The 18,929-nt window shown below is 43.6% G+C and overlaps 1 protein-coding gene across 18 annotated transcripts in view; it reads left to right on the top strand.

Annotated features, from left to right (window-relative positions):
* The window catches only part of huwe1 (HECT, UBA and WWE domain containing E3 ubiquitin protein ligase 1), a 37,585-nt gene extending 19,120 nt beyond the window's left edge, over positions 1-18,465 (top strand). For 11 of the 18 annotated variants that reach the window (XM_072449981.1, XM_072449978.1, XM_072449986.1 and 8 more), the window contains 45 exons: positions 50-177; positions 1,848-1,929; positions 2,004-2,180; positions 2,257-2,808; positions 2,882-3,077; positions 3,183-3,350; positions 3,418-3,566; positions 3,640-3,706; positions 3,793-4,016; positions 4,138-4,349; positions 4,423-4,605; positions 4,694-4,866; positions 4,947-5,086; positions 5,173-5,248; positions 5,326-5,424; positions 5,490-5,635; positions 5,716-5,875; positions 5,981-6,209; positions 6,306-6,484; positions 6,563-6,652; positions 6,745-6,905; positions 6,986-7,028; positions 7,545-7,898; positions 8,064-8,274; positions 8,348-8,472; positions 10,138-10,358; positions 10,431-10,822; positions 10,900-11,536; positions 11,617-12,307; positions 12,391-12,479; positions 12,593-12,749; positions 12,820-12,952; positions 13,032-13,234; positions 13,313-13,542; positions 14,855-14,957; positions 15,044-15,193; positions 15,277-15,522; positions 15,606-15,723; positions 15,801-15,941; positions 16,020-16,307; positions 16,414-16,519; positions 16,633-16,750; positions 17,098-17,279; positions 17,401-17,591; positions 17,655-18,465. In XM_072449981.1, the coding sequence (XP_072306082.1) occupies positions 50-177; positions 1,848-1,929; positions 2,004-2,180; positions 2,257-2,808; positions 2,882-3,077; positions 3,183-3,350; positions 3,418-3,566; positions 3,640-3,706; positions 3,793-4,016; positions 4,138-4,349; positions 4,423-4,605; positions 4,694-4,866; positions 4,947-5,086; positions 5,173-5,248; positions 5,326-5,424; positions 5,490-5,635; positions 5,716-5,875; positions 5,981-6,209; positions 6,306-6,484; positions 6,563-6,652; positions 6,745-6,905; positions 6,986-7,028; positions 7,545-7,898; positions 8,064-8,274; positions 8,348-8,472; positions 10,138-10,358; positions 10,431-10,822; positions 10,900-11,536; positions 11,617-12,307; positions 12,391-12,479; positions 12,593-12,749; positions 12,820-12,952; positions 13,032-13,234; positions 13,313-13,542; positions 14,855-14,957; positions 15,044-15,193; positions 15,277-15,522; positions 15,606-15,723; positions 15,801-15,941; positions 16,020-16,307; positions 16,414-16,519; positions 16,633-16,750; positions 17,098-17,279; positions 17,401-17,591; positions 17,655-17,757 (8,823 nt within the window). In that variant the 3' untranslated portion in view covers positions 17,758-18,465. The remainder of the gene's footprint in view (positions 1-49; positions 178-1,847; positions 1,930-2,003; positions 2,181-2,256; positions 2,809-2,881; positions 3,078-3,182; positions 3,351-3,417; positions 3,567-3,639; positions 3,707-3,792; positions 4,017-4,137; positions 4,350-4,422; positions 4,606-4,693; positions 4,867-4,946; positions 5,087-5,172; positions 5,249-5,325; positions 5,425-5,489; positions 5,636-5,715; positions 5,876-5,980; positions 6,210-6,305; positions 6,485-6,562; positions 6,653-6,744; positions 6,906-6,985; positions 7,029-7,544; positions 7,899-8,063; positions 8,275-8,347; positions 8,473-10,137; positions 10,359-10,430; positions 10,823-10,899; positions 11,537-11,616; positions 12,308-12,390; positions 12,480-12,592; positions 12,750-12,819; positions 12,953-13,031; positions 13,235-13,312; positions 13,543-14,854; positions 14,958-15,043; positions 15,194-15,276; positions 15,523-15,605; positions 15,724-15,800; positions 15,942-16,019; positions 16,308-16,413; positions 16,520-16,632; positions 16,751-17,097; positions 17,280-17,400; positions 17,592-17,654) is intronic. The other 7 variants (XM_072449992.1, XM_072449994.1, XM_072449989.1 and 4 more) reach the window with 4 other exon arrangements.
* Positions 18,466-18,929: the final 464 nt, after the last annotated feature.

The raw sequence follows: 18,929 nt of genomic DNA, 5'->3' as shown, positions 1-18,929 counted from the left end.
GAAGTTCATTTTCAAACGTTACATGCTAATTGTTTTTAATATTTTATAGGAACTGAAACTATTGTGTGCAAGAGTGGTGGAAAACAGCGGAATTCTTGATCTACTCATCAAACTTCTGGAAGTGGTACAGCCATGTCTGCAGGCAGCTAAGGAACAAAAGGACATCCAGACACCAAAGTGAGTGCTGCTTAAAATGTCCTTGTGTGTACTTAAGTATATCAAGTGTATGACTATGGACGGTATTCCATAAATCAAGACAAAGCCTGCCTTATTTGGGCAATCCAGGCTCATCAAATTCTCAGCCTACTCGGGTTATCATGTCGGTGGAAGGGAACAGAGTTCCCTGCACACAAAACGGATGTGGGCGCTTCGCTCGACAAATAGTGTTCGAGTAGTTAAAGGGCCGCACTTGTATGCCATGGCTCCATGTGCAGCCGGCCGCAGTGTCGTGAGTTTCGATTCCTGACTGCGTGTCCTCCCTTCTCTCTCATCCCCCATTTCATTTTCATCTGTCCTGTCCAATAATGCCTACAGGCCAAAAAAAAGCCTGTAGCCTACATTATTTAAATGATGTAATCTCTGCCTACATTTTTACCATACTTTATTCAAATTAAACATTTAATTGTCCTTAAGGGTTTATTTTAATCCATAAACACTAATAAAGTATTTTATGCTGTGCTGTTGGTATGGGCCATAAGCCGTCCTGCTGCTTCGGCACAGATGCTGGTTTGGAGCTGGACTGAAGATGAAATGGTTTTCAGTCAGTTCTGGCTGCTCGTTCAGCACTCACTACACATGCATGCACAGAGAAACCAGTCTACAGTCGCCTTCTCTTTCCCTCGTCTCACTCCATGGCGAACCGCATCCACATATGCGCCTTGATTGGTCATTTCTCGTTGCACCCATTGCTTCCTACAGCTTTAGAAAGAAAGTCAAGACCTTAACGCTACTGCGCACCAAGAAGGGTTTGGCAGCTTTATACTACAGATACTCTGATACATCGGCACAGTATCTGCTGATAGAGGTTCTGTAAGCCGCAGGTTTCTAAACTGCCTGCTGCCGTATATCGCATGTCCCAACTCTGCGTGTATTTGGGTTGAGCCGCGTCTATAGTTACTTCATACATCCTCATTAGACTTCTCTGTGAATATGAGTATGATTGTAATAAAACTTAAAAGCTTATAATACAGAGAACATGGACAGAGCTTCCACTGCCCCCTCACATCTTTTTCTCTAATGTTTCAAATGCTTGCGCTTCCACAGGGTTCAAAATCTGAAAAATACGGTAATAAGCATATGCCTTCCTGTTATTGTTAGTGCATTATTTCTGTACGAAAATAATAAAATGGAAAGTTTTAGCCCAGATTTGGCTGTTTCTGGTGTCTCAGCCGCTTGTCATTGGCTGCTTTGCACTGTGTGTGCAGAAGTGTGTCGCTGCACTTGAGCATGGTCAAAATTGGGCTTAAAATTCTAGTTTTGCCTTGTCTGTCTGCGGTCCACATTTTACAATTCGAACTTGAGCCTAGTTGTAACTGCTCCACACTACTGAAGCAGCTGCGACTCATTTATAGATGAGCATTCCTAGACGACAGTAAAAATCTGGCTAAAAGTAATTTTGTGTGTCCTCAGCTTTAGTCAATCATGACAAACATCACGACTGATGGTTATTTTGAGCTCATTCTCAGTGGTTTCATTCAAGATTCACTATGAGCTCAGGTCTGAGTTAGCATTGATTCGACCTAAGATTATTTCTTGAGGATGACTTCAGGATTTCTGGAAAAGCCTGGACTTGTCTCTTTTGTTTTGTCGATTTTTAAAGTTGTAGTTGTTGTTTTCTTCTCCAAAAGATGGATTACACCAGTGTTGCTGCTTATAGATTTCTATGAAAAAATGGCTGTTTCTTCCAAGCGCAGAGCAGAAATGAACAAGGTAATTAACCATAAACATATACATATGTATAGATTCAGGAATGTAGTTTTTTTAAATATACATCTGTTTTATAGTATCTTCAGCCAAATGGAAACAACTGGCGGTGGTTTGATGATCGTTCAGGCCGTTGGTGCAGTTACAGTGCTTCCAATAACAGCACCATAGACTCTGCTTGGCGTGCTGGAGAGACCAGTGTTCGCTTCACAGCCGGGCGACGTAGATATACTGTGCAATTCAACACCATGGTGCAGGTACTGCATATATTTATTTAACTTCTTCTGATTTGACATGTGCATGTATTTATTTATTTCTAAAATATCATTGCAGGTAAATGAAGAGACTGGCAATAGGAGACCTGTGATGTTGACTGTGATGAAGCTGCCAAGGCTTGCCAAGACTACCAAGGAAAATGGCATGACCGATTCTGAAAAAGAGGAGGGAGAGAAGAACACAGCTGAAGAAACTCAAACTGAGACAGACCCGGTTGCACCAGTGGAGATGACTGCTCCAAAAGTGGATCCAAGCCAAATGAAAGAAGCTCCCTCAGGACCTACTACTTCCCAAGAGCCTGAACACCCGCAAAGCTCTGATATTGTTGTTCAGGGCCTTAGTGAGGACATGACTACCATCCTCATTAGGGCCTGTGTCAGTATGATAAGTGTCCCAGTGGACCCGGACACACTCCATGCCACACTGAGGCTCTGTTTGCGCCTCACGCGCAATCACCAGTACGCCATGATGTTTGCAGAGTTAAAGAGCACTCGGATGATTTTAGGTCTCACTCAGAGTTCTGGTTTTAATGGCTTTACTCCACTAGTAACACTGCTCTTCAGACACATCATAGAGGATCCAGCTACACTCCGGCACACCATGGAGAAGGTAGAACCTGTTTCTAGTTCAATCTGCTGACAAGTTTGGTATTATGATCCTAATTTGTATACCTCTTGTTCAGGTGGTTCGGTCAGCAGTGACCAGTGGTGCAGGTAGCACCACCTCTGGAGTTGTGTCTGGCAGTCTTGGCTCTAGGGAAATAAACTACATTCTGCGTGTCTTGGGCCCAGCTGCATGTCGCAATCCAGAATGTTTCATTGAAACTGCTAGCAATTGTGTCCGCATAGCTTTACCTGCTCCTCGAGGAGCTGGCACGGGTCAGTTTTGAGACAATACGGATTTATGATCAAAATACTATTTTTGTATCTACGAACAATTAATGTATTGTATCGGTGTATTAATGTATGGTCTTGTTCTCGTAGCCTCTGATGATGAATTTGAAAACCTAAGAATTAGAGGCCCAAATGCTGTGCAGCTGGTGAAGACCACTCCACTTAAGTTATCACCGTTGCCATCTATTCCGGATACCATCAAGGAGGTTCTGTATGACATGCTAAATGCCTTGGCAGCCTACCATGCACCTGAAGAACGTAAGGCAATTTAATAATGAAACTTGACGTATCTCATTCAAATACTTAATTCATACTGTTGCTGCAGCTGAGCGCCCAGAAGAGCGTGCTATTGCAGTCCCTGGTGGACAAGATCTTTGTCAAATACTGCAAGATGTTGGTGATGATGTTTACCAGCAGTATAGGCTCACGCGACAGGGCAGTGACTTTGACTCTCAATCGGCATTTCATATTAATGTGGGTCTGAAAGACATATCTCACTTTTTCTTGACAATATTTGTTTTTTAATTGAGCATGTTTCCATTAATAGACTCAAGTATTTGCGGCTGATGGAGCTGTGGCTGAGACATCCCAAACAGGAACACCACAAGGAGAAGGTTGATTATTAAAGATTTTGTATAACATTTTTAGGACTTCAAACTCTTTGTTTTTAACAAATGTTATGAATATGTTGCATTTTTAGCAAATTCCCCGGAGGAAATGCGTGAGGAGAAAAAGGAACAAGAGGGAGAAAAAAACACCAGCTCAGAAGAGGGGAAAGCTGCCAAGGCAAAGGCTTCCAAGCCATTAATGCCAACCTCTACCATCCTCAGACTGCTGGCTGAACTTGTGCGCTCCTATGTGGGAATTGCCACATTAATCGCCTCATATTGCTACACTGCTGGGCAGTCTGAGCTGATTAAGGAGGTTTGTGGTTTTACAATATGTGATTATAGAGTGCCACATACTGAATATATTGAAGGTTTAAGATCATCTGATCTATAAGAAATCCTAACCACTTTTGTTTTCTTAATTTTGTCCATCCTAGGATTGCAGTGTTCTTGCATTTGTACTGGATCATTTACTCCCTCACACCCAGAATGCAGAGGACAAGGACACTCCAGCTTTAGCGCGACTCTTTTTGGCCAGTTTGGCTGCTGCTGGCACAGGCACAGATGCTCAAGTAGCTCTGGTCAACGAGGTGAAGGCCGCACTTAGTCGAGCTCTTGCTATGGCTGAAGGTGCTGAAAAACATGCCAGGTAGATGGATTGTAAGGGAAGCGTTAACAAAACTTTCCTTTTTTAATTTAACAAATATTTTCTTTCCTTCCAGACTTCAAGCGGTCATGTGTATTATTAGTACAATTATGGAGTCCTGCCCTTCAACATCCAGCTTCTACAGCACTGCAGCTGCTAAAACACAGCACAATGGCATGAATAATATTATTAGGCTTTTCCTCAAGAAAGGCCTGGTTAATGATTTGGCTCGAGTTCCTCACAGTTTAGATTTGTCTAGGTACAAATCTATTGTTAAAAAAAAAATATATATATATATATATAGTTCTGTTAGAGTTTGTTTTTAATTGCAATTTCTTTTTTTCTAGTCCTAACATGGCTAATACAGTCAATGCTGCTCTAAAACCACTGGAAACGCTCTCTCGCATTGTGAACCAACCTAGCAGTTTGTTTGGTGGCAAAGGAGGTTCAAGTAAGAATAAGACTGAGCATGACACAGTGGGCACTGCGAGAGACAGCAACAGTAACACCCAGGACCAAAGTATGCCATTAAACTAGTTATTATTATTACCTCTTATCTGCTTTTTTGTTTCTATTATTAATATTTATGGTTCTCAACAGGTGAATCCGGTGAGACAGAGCCAGTAGAAGGCAGTCATAGAGTCACAGGACCAGATGGTGACCTCATGGATGGAGAGACCGAAGGAGACACTGTTGTAATTGCTGGTCAGCCAGAGGTTCTTAGCACGCAAGCCATGCAGGTTACTGTTCAATTGTCTTTCAACGGGCTTCATATATGTATTTTTACTTTGTTGTAGCTGATAAATACCATTGTTGTTCTTTGTAGGTAGAGAACGAGTTGGTGGATCTAATCGACGAGCTGTTGGAAAGAGATGCTAGCACTGTAAACAACACAATCATAGGTAAACAATATTTACAAATACTTGTAGCAAAGTAAACTCAAGCAAAGCAATTCTAAAGTAAATATTTTCTTAATCAGTTGGACGGAGTGGTGAGGATGAATCCCAGGAAGATGTGTTAATGGATGAGGCTCCATCCAATATTAGCCAAGCCTCTACTCTTCAGGCAAACCGTGAAGGTACAGTAATATCACAGCTTGTGTTGGCACGATTGCAGTGTTATGTCATTGCACTGTTCACTTAGTGTCACATTTTGTATCAGACTCCATGAACATCTTGGAACCAGAGGATGAGGAGCACACACAGGAGGAAGACTCCAGTGGTAGTAATGACGATGAAGACAGTCAGGATGAAGAGGAGGAAGAGGAGGAGGAGGAAGAGGAAGACCAGGTATAATTTAGCAATTTAATCAAAGGTGATCTTGCAATATTACACCTCTTAAACAATTATTAACCAATTATTTTCAACAGGATGATGAAGAAGGTGATGAGGATGATGATGACGAAGGGTCAGAGATGGAGTTGGATGAAGACTTCCCAGACATTAATGCTGCTCCTCACATTCGATTTGAGCGCTTTGACAGAGATGATGACCTCATCATAGAGTTTGACAACATGTTTTCCAACAATGGTACTTTAAAAAAAATACAAGCACAAGTTTGACAGCCTATTAAGATTTAAAGAAGGTCTTCAAAAAAACTGCTACATCTGCTAATCTGTATCTTTTTCCCCCCAGCTGACATTCCGCCATCCCCAGGCAACATTCCTAGCTCTCACCCCCTCATGGTGCGCCACGCTGATCATGGCTCACTGACTCTTGGTGTGGCAGGCTCCAGTAGCCGCTTGGCCCAGGGCATGGGGCGCAGCCAGAGAACACTGCGACAGTTGACGGCCAACAGCGGACATACCATCCATGTCCACTATCCAGGAAATCGCCAGCCCAACCCACCGCTCATCCTGCAAAGGTTGAAGCTTGATATTGATTTTTACATGCTTAACACTGATTCTATTGTATCATTATCTTGTCTTGGTTACTGTAAATGTTATGTCTTTCAAATCAGATTGTTGGGTCCCAGTGCAGCAGCAGACATCTTGCAGTTGTCCAGTTCTCTTCCTCTGCAGTCTCGTGGACGTGCTCGTTTGTTGGTTGGCAATGAAGATGTGCATATCATTGCTCGCTCAGATGATGAGTTGTTTGATGATTTTTTCCATGAACAGAGCGGCACTGGTGGTCAAGCAGGTCCGACCTATCACCAGAATCATGTATTTAAGTCTTTACTCTAATTTCTTATCATTACAATTGCTATATTTTTTCTAGGTACTCTTTCCAGTATTCCCACTGCGCTGACCAGATGGACTGATGAGTGTAAAGTTCTTGATGCTGAAAGTATGCATGATTGTGTTGCTGGTAAGTTTAGCCACAGATAGTTATAGCTGCTTTTATTTTGTGTTTTTTTGACACTAAGTTTTGATGGAACTGTCAATTTATTTCCTCTGTAGTTGTCAAAATCCCAATTCTTCGGCATTTGGAGTATCTTCGAGATGAGGAGCTGGAAGAAAGAAGGGAAAAGCGCCGGCGACAAATGGCTGAAGAGGAAGAGTCTAAGCAGAATGAGAGACGAGCCTCTGGAGCAGAGCAGTCGAGGGAACAGAGTCTGCAGGTTTGTTGGTTAACACTGGAAACATTTCTGTCTTTTTCAAAGGATTCAAATCTGACTGCATCACTGATTCTTGTCCTCAGGGTTCTGTACTGGGCACAGTGAATGGTTCCGAGAGCACTGCAGGTAATTGGAGCTAAAATATTACCTGATGTTAAAACCGTTTTTAGTTAAATTGTTTGCATGGCTGCTGGTGAAGACAAATCCAAAGGAGCTTGTCCTGAGATGAGGTAGTAGTTTGTATAGTTTTAGGATCACACCAGATCTGGGAGATAACTATACAGTCTACTGTCTTTCTTATGGCACAGCCAAAGCCGCATAATGTCTTGATTACTGGTTGAAAACTGTCATGTGTTTTGTGAATATTTGCACTTAACTACCATTTATCTTGGTTTGAAACATTTGTGTTGTCTTTTATTTGCTATGCTGTGGTGAGGTAGTAAGTTGTGTTGTTGTTGGGGATCAGGATTGAAAGCCCCGTTAAGGAGATAACTATACAACTTACTGCCTTCCTCAGTGAAAGTAGCTTGCGTCAATTCAAACATGCTTTTTTTTTTAAATAAATTATTATTTACTCTTTGATTATGCAAAATGTTGTTTTTTTGTTTAGTTTGACTTCACATTTTGTTTGGATATTTTCAGAGGGTGAGCAGGCTCAGGGTAGTGCAGTGACATGTCTGGACCCCCCCAGAGTTGAAGGCTTCCTCACAGCGCCACCATCTGGAGAGGTCACTCCTACCACCCCAGCTCCTCATGAGCAGGCCTTGGTCTCCTTAGAAAGCACTATAAGCCAGCAGGTGCACCAGCCAATAGCTGACCTGCTGTTGGCTGAGTCACATGCCAGCTCCCTGGCTGCTCTGGCAGGAGCAGGCCTTGCCTCCTTGTCAGATAGGCAAAGCAATGAGTTGGAAGCGTCTCAGATGGAAATGTCCCCAACGCCGACAATCGGTGAGAGAGCCGGAGGAAGTGTTGGAGGAGCGGATGAAGGCAGGGAAGGTAGAATAACTTTTTAAAACTATTGCATATTGCAAGCTACAGGTCTCTGTAGAAAGGAAATGTATTAAAGGAGCAATGTGAACTATTGCCATTTGATGATCAGTCTCTACACACATTATGATTAATTTTCTGATGTCGCTTCCTAATTATATTTGTGCTTCACAGCCTCTCTGAGTCCAGATATTGTTGAGTCGTCCGAGCCTGCCGCAGTGGGTGTGTCGCAACTGGAGGGCTCTCCTATGGACACCAGCAGTCCGGCTTCTACCACTCAGGAAGAGGTTGCTTCTGCTCCTCCACAAACAACCCATCTTTCCCAGGAGCTTTCTGGCAGTAGGGAGAACAGACTGACAGACAGGCAGACAGATACAGAGACAGGGTAAGGTCTTGGGTTGCATGGTACTTGTAATAGTGAACTATCAGTCTTTATGGTTTTGGCTTTTTATTTTCAGGGCAACATCCATTTCTTCTCCCGGTGAAACCATGCCTAGAAATGATAGTGCTGACAGTCAGACTCAGGCCATCCAAGAGGAACCTCTACCCTCAACTAGCAATGAAGAGGAGGATCCGCTTGCAGGTAGAATGCCTTTTTAAATGTAACTTTTCAAATGTTGGTCCTCAGTGTTTTCCTTACTATATATTTAGGACCCTCAATCTTGTCAATTAAATTATGCAGCACAAGTAATCATTTCGTCAATACCATAGTCATATTTACCAAATATTTTACACTATTGTATTGATGGAAATCCAGTCTATATTTTCTGTGCATGCCTAGTAGGGGTGTGAATCTATGTTCCTGGCGATGCAAACTTATTTTTTGGGGTTTCATTAAATTCGGAGTCTAATAAATGTATTCCGAATTTAAAAAATGCTTATTGGCTTAAATGTTTTGCAAGGACCATTTATTGTGAAGCAAAGCCATTTAAAATCTGTCTAATATCCCGTTCATCCCTCACCTTAACCTCATAAGTCTCTCTCTCTCTCTCTCGCTCTCTCTCTCCCTCCCCCCCTCTCGCTCTCTCTTTCTGTGCGTGTGTCAGTGTCTTTATGATTGGCGTCAGAAGTCCCATAATGTCAAAGTTACAGACTTTTAAATGGTTTAGAAAGATTTAGGATGAAACTTACTAGATATATGCGCAAATTTTTTTCCAGACATTATTTGACAAGTTTTCCTCAAAACCGGTCAGTTAGACTTTTTTCCTTTAAATAACTTTAGTGTGTGAGGTTTAAAGAAGACACTGTGTGTCTGATCGGACAGAGTCTGAGGAAAGCAACACATGATGACACGGGGATGGAGAGGTACAGATAGAGACACTGACTTATTTCTCAGACTTTCAAGTCTGAGAAATAATTTAAATAAAACAGGAAATTCACAGAATGGAAAAGTAAAGGATAATTCTAATCATATGATATAGTCCATAGCATGCCTCCATCTAAACACAGAGCAAGTAAAACTTTTTCTTTTTAGAATTGTTTTCTTTTTTGCCAAATGAAGGGATTGTTCAAACTCAACATTTCAAAACAGAGTTGATCCTTATTTTAAAATACAGCAATATTTCTTTGTTTGAAAAAAGTGTTCAAAATGAACAAACAACGTATAGAAACTATTGGCCTAATATCTGTTATCGGCCCAACCGTATCCAATAACATTGGTATCAGTATTGGTGCACACTAGGGATAGAGACGTTCTTACATATTTCCGTATGCTCCTAACCAGCAGTATGGAGCAAGGGTCACTGGTTTGGCATGCGGCCGACCATACATTCACGCGCGCAGTAGGGGAACAATATAGGCTTATATGCTTAGAATTGTGTGTAATATTCGTGTTATTTTTTTCATATTCAGCCCTTATCTGCATGAATGAAACTAAAGTGCTCAAATAAGTAATTTATTGTCTCAAATTGAGTTGCTTTACTCTGAGCAGGAAACTGATGATGCTTGCTGCACTAGCTGTTTGCTCGCAACTTTTGGTTGTAACTAGTCTTGACGATCTGATTCTCCTCAATTCTGCATCCTGTGCTTTTTGTTTCACGTTTTATAAATTGTTGAAGCCTCAAAAATCCTGTAATTTGTTCCAGCCTTTACTCTTGAGCTGTGACTCTGATTTGACCATCTAAAATTGTGAGGGGTTTTGGACATATTTGTGGTCTGATTCCAGATCCATCTAACAGAAAGTAGGAGGGACTGGCCTTAATTAAACATGACCAATGACCTTGTAATTAATATATTTGTCAATTGTCAGGTATCAGTCTACCAGAGGGCGTGGACCCCTCTTTTCTGGCCGCACTTCCGGAGGACATTCGCAGAGAAGTGCTCCAAAACCAGCTCGGTATCAGACCACCATCCCGTCCGCCTGCTACCACCAGCCTGCCCTCTTCTACTGTCCCTGTGCTCGGGACACCAGGAGTTACGGAGGTCAGCCCTGAGTTTCTGGCAGCCTTGCCACCTGCCATCCAGGAGGAGGTGAGCATTTGTATTGAAAAGGTACAGTGTTGATTAATTTGCATCTTAATCAAATAAATGTTTTGTTCCTAGGTTCTTGCTCAACAACGAGCAGAGCAACAACGGAGGGAATTGTCCCAGCAGCCTACGCAGGGGGACACCCCTCTGGATCCAGTCACATTCATTCAGACGCTCCCCTCCGAGCTGCGTCGTAGTGTGCTGGAGGACATGGAGGACAGCGTTCTGGCAGTCATGCCTCCTGACATAGCAGCAGAAGCAGCTGCATTGCGCCGAGAACAGGAAGCACGGCAGAGACAGCTTATGCATGAGCGGCTGTTCGGACACAGCTCATCATCAGCTCTGTCAGCCATCTTAAGATCACCAGCATTTACAAGTCGTCTGGGCAGTAATCGAGGAGTCCAGTACACGCGTCTGGCTGTACAGAGAGGCGGCACATTCCAAATGGCAGGAGGAACAAATCACAGGTGCAGTAACAGTTTTTATTTTGTCATTTGCAGAAGATGATTTCCTTCTGACAAACTGGATTTTGTGATTTCCTCAGACCCTCCAGTTCTAATGTGGACTCCTTGTTGCGACTGCGTGGTCGGCTGTTGCTGGACCATGAGGCCCTGTCCTGCCTTCTGGTGCTGCTGTTTGTAGATGAGCCAAAACTGAACACAAGTCGCCTACACAGAGTGCTCAGGAACCTCTGCTACCATTCACAAACCCGCGGCTGGGTCATCCGCAGCTTGCTGTCCATTCTTCAGCGCAGCAGTGAGAGTGAAGTGTGTGTGGAGACATCCCGCTTGGAAGAGTCTCGTGGCAAAAGAAGCATTCAGAGCAGCTGTGGAGCCAAAGGGTCTACAGTATCCTCTCTCTCCTCTTCATCCTCTTTAGAGCTGATAAACAGGGTGGAGTCCAGAAGTTCCAGCCAGTTGTCTTGGCTTTCTGTTTCCATGGATGCAGCATTGGGCTGTAGAACTAATATTTTTCAGATTCAGCGAGTGTCGGGGAGAAAGCATGCTGACCGGCATTCAGCGGGGGGTTCCACAGGGTCTGGGACAATCGGGGCAGGGATATCTGGGGCCACTGCAGGGGTAACCTGTCCTGGAGGTGGAGGCTCTACTGTCCACATTCACCCACAAGCTGCACCTGTGGTCTGTCGACATGTTCTGGATACACTAATTCAACTGGCCAAGGTAATTTAAATTCTGTTTTCATCGGTACTGTCACACATTTCCGTTTTAATAAGTTTTTTTCGTCCGCATCTGTCTTACAGGTGTTTCCTAGCCACTTCACTCAGCAGCGCTGTAAAGACCTGTCTTCAGTAGACTTGGACACCCGTCTCTGCACAGGTCCAGGGTCCGGTACCAGGTCAGCATCTCAGACCTGTGCCGCTTCAAACACCTCCAACTCCCAAAACACCTTAGGCTCTTGTGTTGCCACTCCCCAATCACTCGGAATCTCCACTGATTTCTGGGACTTGTTAGTTAAGTTAGACAACATGAATGTCAGTCGCAAAGGGAAAGCCTCCATGAAGACTGTGCCTCTAGGGGGAAGTGCAGAGGCAGAAGGGGCTCAGTTCAGCCTGGAGACCTCTCCTTTAGGCCAGCTGATGAACATGTTGTCTCATCCGGTCATCAGAAGGAGCTCTTTGCTAACAGAAAAGTTGCTTCGGCTGCTCTCACTCATATCAATAGCGCTGCCTGATAATAAGGCTACAGAGGTGCCAGCTGGACACCCGACTCCACAGGCTGCCAATCCCAGTACAGCCAGCAGCTCAGGTGCCACTGTTCCAGTCTCCACCGCGACCACAGTGTTAGCAGGCTCCACACAGCCCACAGTGACTGTCCCCACCGTCTCTGCTGCTATAGTAACACATGGCTCAACTGCTGCCACCAGTTTAGGGGTATCTACAACACCCTCTACCACAATCTCAATACCCACGTCCACTGGGAGCACTGCCACAGGTAGGACCATATCTTGGATCCTGGAACAAAAAACTGTAATTGTTTTTTATATGAAATGCTGATTTTGTGTTATGTAATCATAGGAAAACCGAGGGGTATCATCAGTTGCACAGATATTGATAAAATTGCATCATCTGGACTGACTGAAAAACAACTTCAACTTTCTGTTGAGGTAAACGAATCGATACAAGCATTAATTTAATTTTAATCGTTCCGTTTTCTTTACTAGTATCAAATTAATTTCAAGGTAAAGAAATATTTAAACCAAATGTTTGTGTCGTCCAGGTGTTGACTTCTCACTCGTGCTCAGAGGAAGGTCTGGAAGATGCAGCAAACATTCTGCTACAGCTGTCCAGAGGCGACTGTAGCACTAGAGACACAGTGCTGAGACTTCTGCTGAGTGGAGCGAGGCATCTTGGATACACTCTTTGTAAACAGATTGGTAAGTTCTTTGTGACAGCACAAATGTTTTTTTTTTATGCACCGTTTCTAAATTTTTTACATATTTTAAGGTACATTATTGGCTGAACTAAGAGAGTACAATTTGGAGCAGCAAAGAAGAGCACATGCAGATTCCCACTCTCCTGATGCGCCACCTGAGGACACCTCTCTCTCAGCCAGACTAAAGGGCAAGATGACCAGCAGGTGAGTTTAAAAGTTTGGCAGCACTAGAGCAATGTAATAATTGAGCTGCCTTTGACTTTTATTTTTGCCTCGGCCTTAGGTTTGACGGGGCCGAGAGTGTGGTAATTGTTGCTGCCCAAAAACGGACTCTTGGTGGTCGTGAACTGCAGCTTCCCTGTATGAGTTCGTTGACCTCAAAAACGTCAACACAAAAATTTTTCTTAAGAGTACTTCAGGTCATAATCCAACTTCGAGAAGATACACGCCGTGCTAATAAAAAAGCCAAACAGACCGGGCGATTAGGTAAAGCAATGTAACGCCTGCACATGGTATTCTCCCATAAACTTTGAAGGGTCAAGTAAATGTTTTCTGAATTATCAGGTTCTGCAAGTCTGGGCTCAGCCAGCAGCATCCAGGCAGCTGTGCGTCAGCTGGAAGCCGAGGCTGATGCCATCATTCAGATGGTGAGGGAGGGTCAACGTGCACGTCGTCTCCAGCAGGCGGCGCCACCTACTGCCTCTGCTGCTGTGTCTGTGGCAGCCGGATCATCTGTGGCAGCTGGCCATGCTCCTGCTGGTGCTGCTCCCCCTGCTGGCACTGCTGCTGCCACGGTTAGCATGGGCCGCACTGACAGCTAGCATACTTACTGCCACTGCAACATATAACTCAATCATAATCATAAAGAAACAACCCCCAAGTGCCAGTTTGACCGTATTCAGTCATTGTGGAATATACTATTGCTATATTGCTACTGGTCACACTATTTTAAAGTTCTTGATTATGCTTATTTGGTAGTTATGTAGTATCTTATGTTTAGCCATTTTATGGGCCTTAAATATGCCTGTTAAGATTCACATCTTTTTACTCACTGGTTTGTGAGGATGTAGCAAAAAGTAATTTGAAAAGTAAAGTGTTGGATAGCGTTACTTTTAAAAGTAACTAGTCACCTTGTTCCTACATTTACTCCTTTAGCCTTTAAAAGGGCTGAAAGTTTTTTTTCTCTTTGGCGTAAGGACAAGACTCCAGTCACTAGTTGCGCAGTGCATATGCTCACAACACGCAGAATTCTCATCGCAGTTTCATCTAAACAAAAATAACACATTACTGATTTTGAAAAAGTAACTTGGAGTACTGGATTACATCGGTGCACAAAACGACCGCGTTCTCGTTGAGTAAAACACGTTACCCCCAACTCTCACTAAAACACACAGAGGTGCATGCACCTTCCAATCAGTGATGACGTCTGTGCCCTGTTCCCTGCTTGAGTTTGATGATTTTTGCTGGCTGGCATAGCTTCTTGCTTTGGTCCCTTTATCCCAAGCCTTTTTTCATCAGAATTGATTAGACAAAATGCATGACAGCATTTTATTTAATTTTGTGTGTGTGTGTGTGTGTGTGTGTGTGTGTGTGTGTGTGTGTGTGTGTGTGTGTGTGTGTGTGTGTGTGTGTGTGTGTGTGTGTGTGTGTGTGTGTGTGTGTGTGTGTGTGTGTGTGTGTGTGTGTGTGTGTGTGTGTGTGTGTGTGTGTGTGTGTGTGTGTGTGTGTGTGTGTGTGTGTGTGTGTGTGTGTGTGTGTGTGTGTGTGTGTGTGTGTGTGTGTGTGTGTGTGTGTGTGTGTGTGTGTGTGTGTGTGTGTGTGTGTGTGTGTGTGTGTGTGTGTGTGTGTGTGTGTGTGTGTGTGTGTGTGTGTGTGTGTGTGTGTGTGTGTGTGTGTGTGTGTGTGTGTGTGTGTGTGTGTGTGTGTGTGTGTGTGTGTGTGTGTGTGTGTGTGTGTGTGTGTGTGTGTGTGTGTGTGTGTGTGTGTGTGTGTGTGTGTGTGTGTGTGTGTGTGTGTGTGTGTGTGTGTGTGTGTGTGTGTGTGTGTGTGTGTGTGTGTGTGTGTGTGTGTGTGTGTGTGTGTAATTTCGCCCATTTTTGTCTAAAGTCTGACGCCCCAGCTACGTCAGAGGCTCAGGCAGCCCAAAGAGATGACTCGCCCATGGATGTGGACCAGCCCTCCCCTTTGGAGCAGGACCTTGCACCGCTGGGTTCGTCTGAATCACACACTTGAGTTAGCTAGAGCTCAAACTAGAAATGTTGTGCATAAGTTAAAAAAAAACTTTCCTTTTTAAAGATGAAGATGGAAACGGCCAGAGTGAGGCAGAAGAGAGACTTCTAGACCTCCCTCTTCTCAGTGAGCAGCTGTTGCTGGATGAGCTCTGGGACATGCTCGGGGAGTGCCTCAAGGAGCTGGAGGAGTCACATGATCAGCACGCTGTTCTGGGTTGGTGTTCTCTTTAATCCTGACCAGAAATGTAATATTCCTTTTAATATTTAATACTTTGGTTAAACCCTGTGTTCTTTCAGTTCTCCAACCCGCTGTGGAGGCCTTCTTCCTGGTCCATGCTACAGAGCGGGAGAGCAAGCCTCCAGTCCGGGACACACGGGAAAGCCAATTGTCCCACATCAAAGACGAGCCCCCACCACTTTCCCCTGCCCCTCTCACTCCAGCCACGCCCTCCTCCCTCGACCCCTTCTTCTCCAGAGAACCATCCTCCATGCACATCTCTTCAAACTTGCCCCCAGACACACAAAAGTTCCTCCGCTTTGCAGGTGTCTATTCAATTAAATTAATTCATTGTTTTGTCCTTGCCCTTTGGAAAGGGCCTGCATTCAAAAATAATGTTGTATTTCAGAAACTCACCGCACAGTCCTTAATCAGATCCTACGACAGTCTACTACCCATTTGGCTGATGGGCCTTTTGCAGTTCTGGTTGACTACATCCGAATCCTAGACTTTGACGTGAAGCGGAAGTAAGTGGATATCTGTATAATGTTATAAAGTAACATGTATATAATACTTAATAATGCTGATTATTTCATTTTTGCAGATATTTCCGTCAGGAGCTGGAGCGGCTGGACGAGGGCCTAAGGAAGGAGGACATGGCGGTGCATGTGAGGAGAGATCATGTGTTTGAAGACTCCTACAGAGAGCTGCACCGCAAGAGCCCAGAGGACATGAAGAACAGGCTGTAGGCCCTCACAAATGTTCTATTGATTTATATTGACCACTGCATTACTGTCTACACATTGCCAATATTCTGTTGCAGGTATATTGTTTTTGAAGGAGAAGAAGGGCAGGACGCAGGGGGCCTTTTGAGGGAGTGGTACATGATTATTTCCAGGGAGATGTTCAATCCCATGTACGCTCTTTTCCGCACATCACCCGGCGATCGCGTCACCTACACCATCAACCCTTCATCTCATTGCAACCCAAACCACCTCAGTTACTTCAAGTTTGTGGGCCGTGTAGTGGCCAAGGCAGTGTATGATAACCGTCTCCTGGAGTGTTACTTCACGCGCAGCTTCTACAAGCACATCCTAGGCAAGAGTGTCAGGTAAAATACACCTTAACAAGTGGTGTCCCCAGCCACGGTCCTAGATTTCATCACGAAGAAGAGGGTTGTAACAATCTGAACATGGAACACTTTGTTTTATGCACAGGTACACAGATATGGAGAGTGAGGACTACCCATTCTTCCAGGGCTTGGTGTACTTGTTGGAGAATGATGTGTCCACATTGGGCTATGAACTGACATTCAGCACAGAGGTAGCCATTTCATCTCTAATTATTATTTGTAGCACCTTCTGCTCTACAAAATATCTAATGTTCTTAATGTCGCATATGTTGTTTGATTATGATTCTTTGTGATGCATGTCTAGGTTCAAGAGTTTGGAGTGTGTGAAGTCAGAGACCTCAAACCAAATGGTGCCAATATCATTGTTACAGAGGAGAACAAAAAGGAGTATGTCCACCTCGTGTGTCAGATGAAGATGACTGGTGAGTGTGTTCAAAGATCATCTACAAATCATCTACTTTTTGCATAGACCGATGATCGAGCTTTTTGTGTGGTACACACTGAAACCACTAGGTGGCATCCCATGTATTTATAAAAGCGTAATAAATATATAGCCGAGCAAAAATGAGTTTTAAGATGGCTGCTTATGATTTGCATCTTCCTCCAGCTGTGATCTGAAGTATTTAGTGAGGCCGTGGGTCCTCAGCTGTTTGTTTAAATGTGCTGCAAAGAGAGCGCTAGAAGAGGACTTGTTGCTTAGTAGCAGAGCATTTAGGACTGAGCATTGAACAACCCAGAGTTGAGTTATAATGCTTTTGTGATTTCCAAGGTGCAATCCGGAAACAGCTTGCAGCATTCCTCGAAGGCTTTTATGAAATCATCCCTAAAAGGCTGATCTCCATCTTCACTGAACAAGAGCTGGAGCTGCTCATCTCAGGCCTGCCCACCATCGACATCGACGACCTCAAGGCCAACACAGAGTACCACAAGTACCAGTCCAGCTCCATCCAGGTCAGGACCACTTAAGCGCACCACTTTAAATTTATACTTTGCAATAAGAGAAAATAGAGGAAGGGGTGTTTTTTTTACGTTAAAAGGATCTAAAAGTATTGCATGTGTGGTCCTTTTGCAGATCCAGTGGTTCTGGCGGGCTCTGCGCTCGTTTGATCAGGCGGATCGGGCTAAGTTCCTTCAGTTTGTGACTGGCACGTCTAAAGTCCCTCTGCAGGGCTTTGCCGCCCTCGAGGGAATGAATGGGATTCAGAAGTTTCAGATCCACAGAGACGACCGATCTACTGACCGCCTGCCGTCTGCTCACACCTGGTAAATATTAAAGTATTTTAACCGGTGCTTAATATGATTCAAATTCTTTCTTTTGTTCTCTAGCTTTAACCAATTGGACCTCCCAGCTTATGAGAGCTATGAGAAGTTGAGACACATGCTGCTGATGGCCATCCAGGAGTGCTCCGAGGGCTTTGGACTTGCTTAACCGGGCGCTCTTCATGAACACAACTGTTTAAAAAAACTAGTTTGCCTACGCCTCATACATTTACACTAAGATTACAACATACACAACAGTCTCATCAACATCACTGGAAATGTGTCTGATGGCCTGGTCTTACTGGTGTCTATTCCATGTTAAATGCGCAAAACCAGCAAGTGAACGGACTGATCTATAATAACTGAGTGTTACACGCGTGTCTCAGTTCAGTTTAATGTCAAATCCACCTGCAGATTCAGAAGATTAAAACATGGACTAATATAAGAGACATTTTCTTCATATAGTTTGTTTCTCTGTACAAAAGGTTTGGGAGTTTATTATGTTTAATCTTTTTTGTTCTGGCTGTGTAAAAAGATCTGAGAATGTTGTTTGAACAGGATGGTTATAAAACCTTTGGGGAAAACTGTTGGTTTCTTGTTGCTAATTTGTGACCTCACAAGCCTTGATGATGGGGAACATTTTTATGGGGCTAGGAGGGGTGGGTGGGAAAAACTTGGAGTTTGAGATAATAACAAAAATGCACTTTTCAAAGTTTTGTGGCATTTTTAAGGAAGGATGGTACAAAAATGAAGAGAATTTGAAGGAGAGAAGACATTAACCATAAATCCTAGAGTATTTTTGGCTATTAAATCGCTGACCCAGCCTTGAGCCTTTGATTCAGAGTGGAATAACTACATGAATAAATGCATAAAATTGCGTCCATTGTCTCCTTTGACACTTGTATACCTAAAAAAAATATATACAAATTTCTCCCCATTTCAAAACACATTTTTTGGAAAAAAAATTCCATAGATGTCTTGTAAAGTAATCAGTTTATTTGGGAGGAGGGTGTTTTTGAAGAAGCACGTGCAATAATGATTTGATGGGATGCAGTTCTACTACAATGTAGAAAAAGCTTCAGTCATCCGAACACTTTTAGAAAAACAAGACATTTTGAGGTATAGTTATGATATAGGTACGCGCACATATCTTCTATTCAGTGCTTTCAACCAGTCAAATACAACACAATATTAAGTCATTTGTCCCCTCTTGTAAGCTTTCTTGTCCCATTTGGCTTCCCTTAAAAGCCCATTGGTGTTTCCACTTTGAGCCTGCTTTCACCCCTTCCCTCTCAACCCTGTTTGCCTTTCTGTTCCAGACAATCTATCGCACGCTGAATT

This window comes from Eucyclogobius newberryi, unplaced genomic scaffold, assembly GCF_026437365.1.
Source record: "Eucyclogobius newberryi isolate DKJ021-1_F unplaced genomic scaffold, fEucNew1.0.hap1 SCAF_17, whole genome shotgun sequence".
Taxonomy (NCBI): domain Eukaryota; kingdom Metazoa; phylum Chordata; class Actinopteri; order Gobiiformes; family Gobiidae; genus Eucyclogobius; species Eucyclogobius newberryi.
Note: the sequence above shows the minus strand (reverse complement) of the source record. Positions and strands in the feature narration are given on the sequence as shown.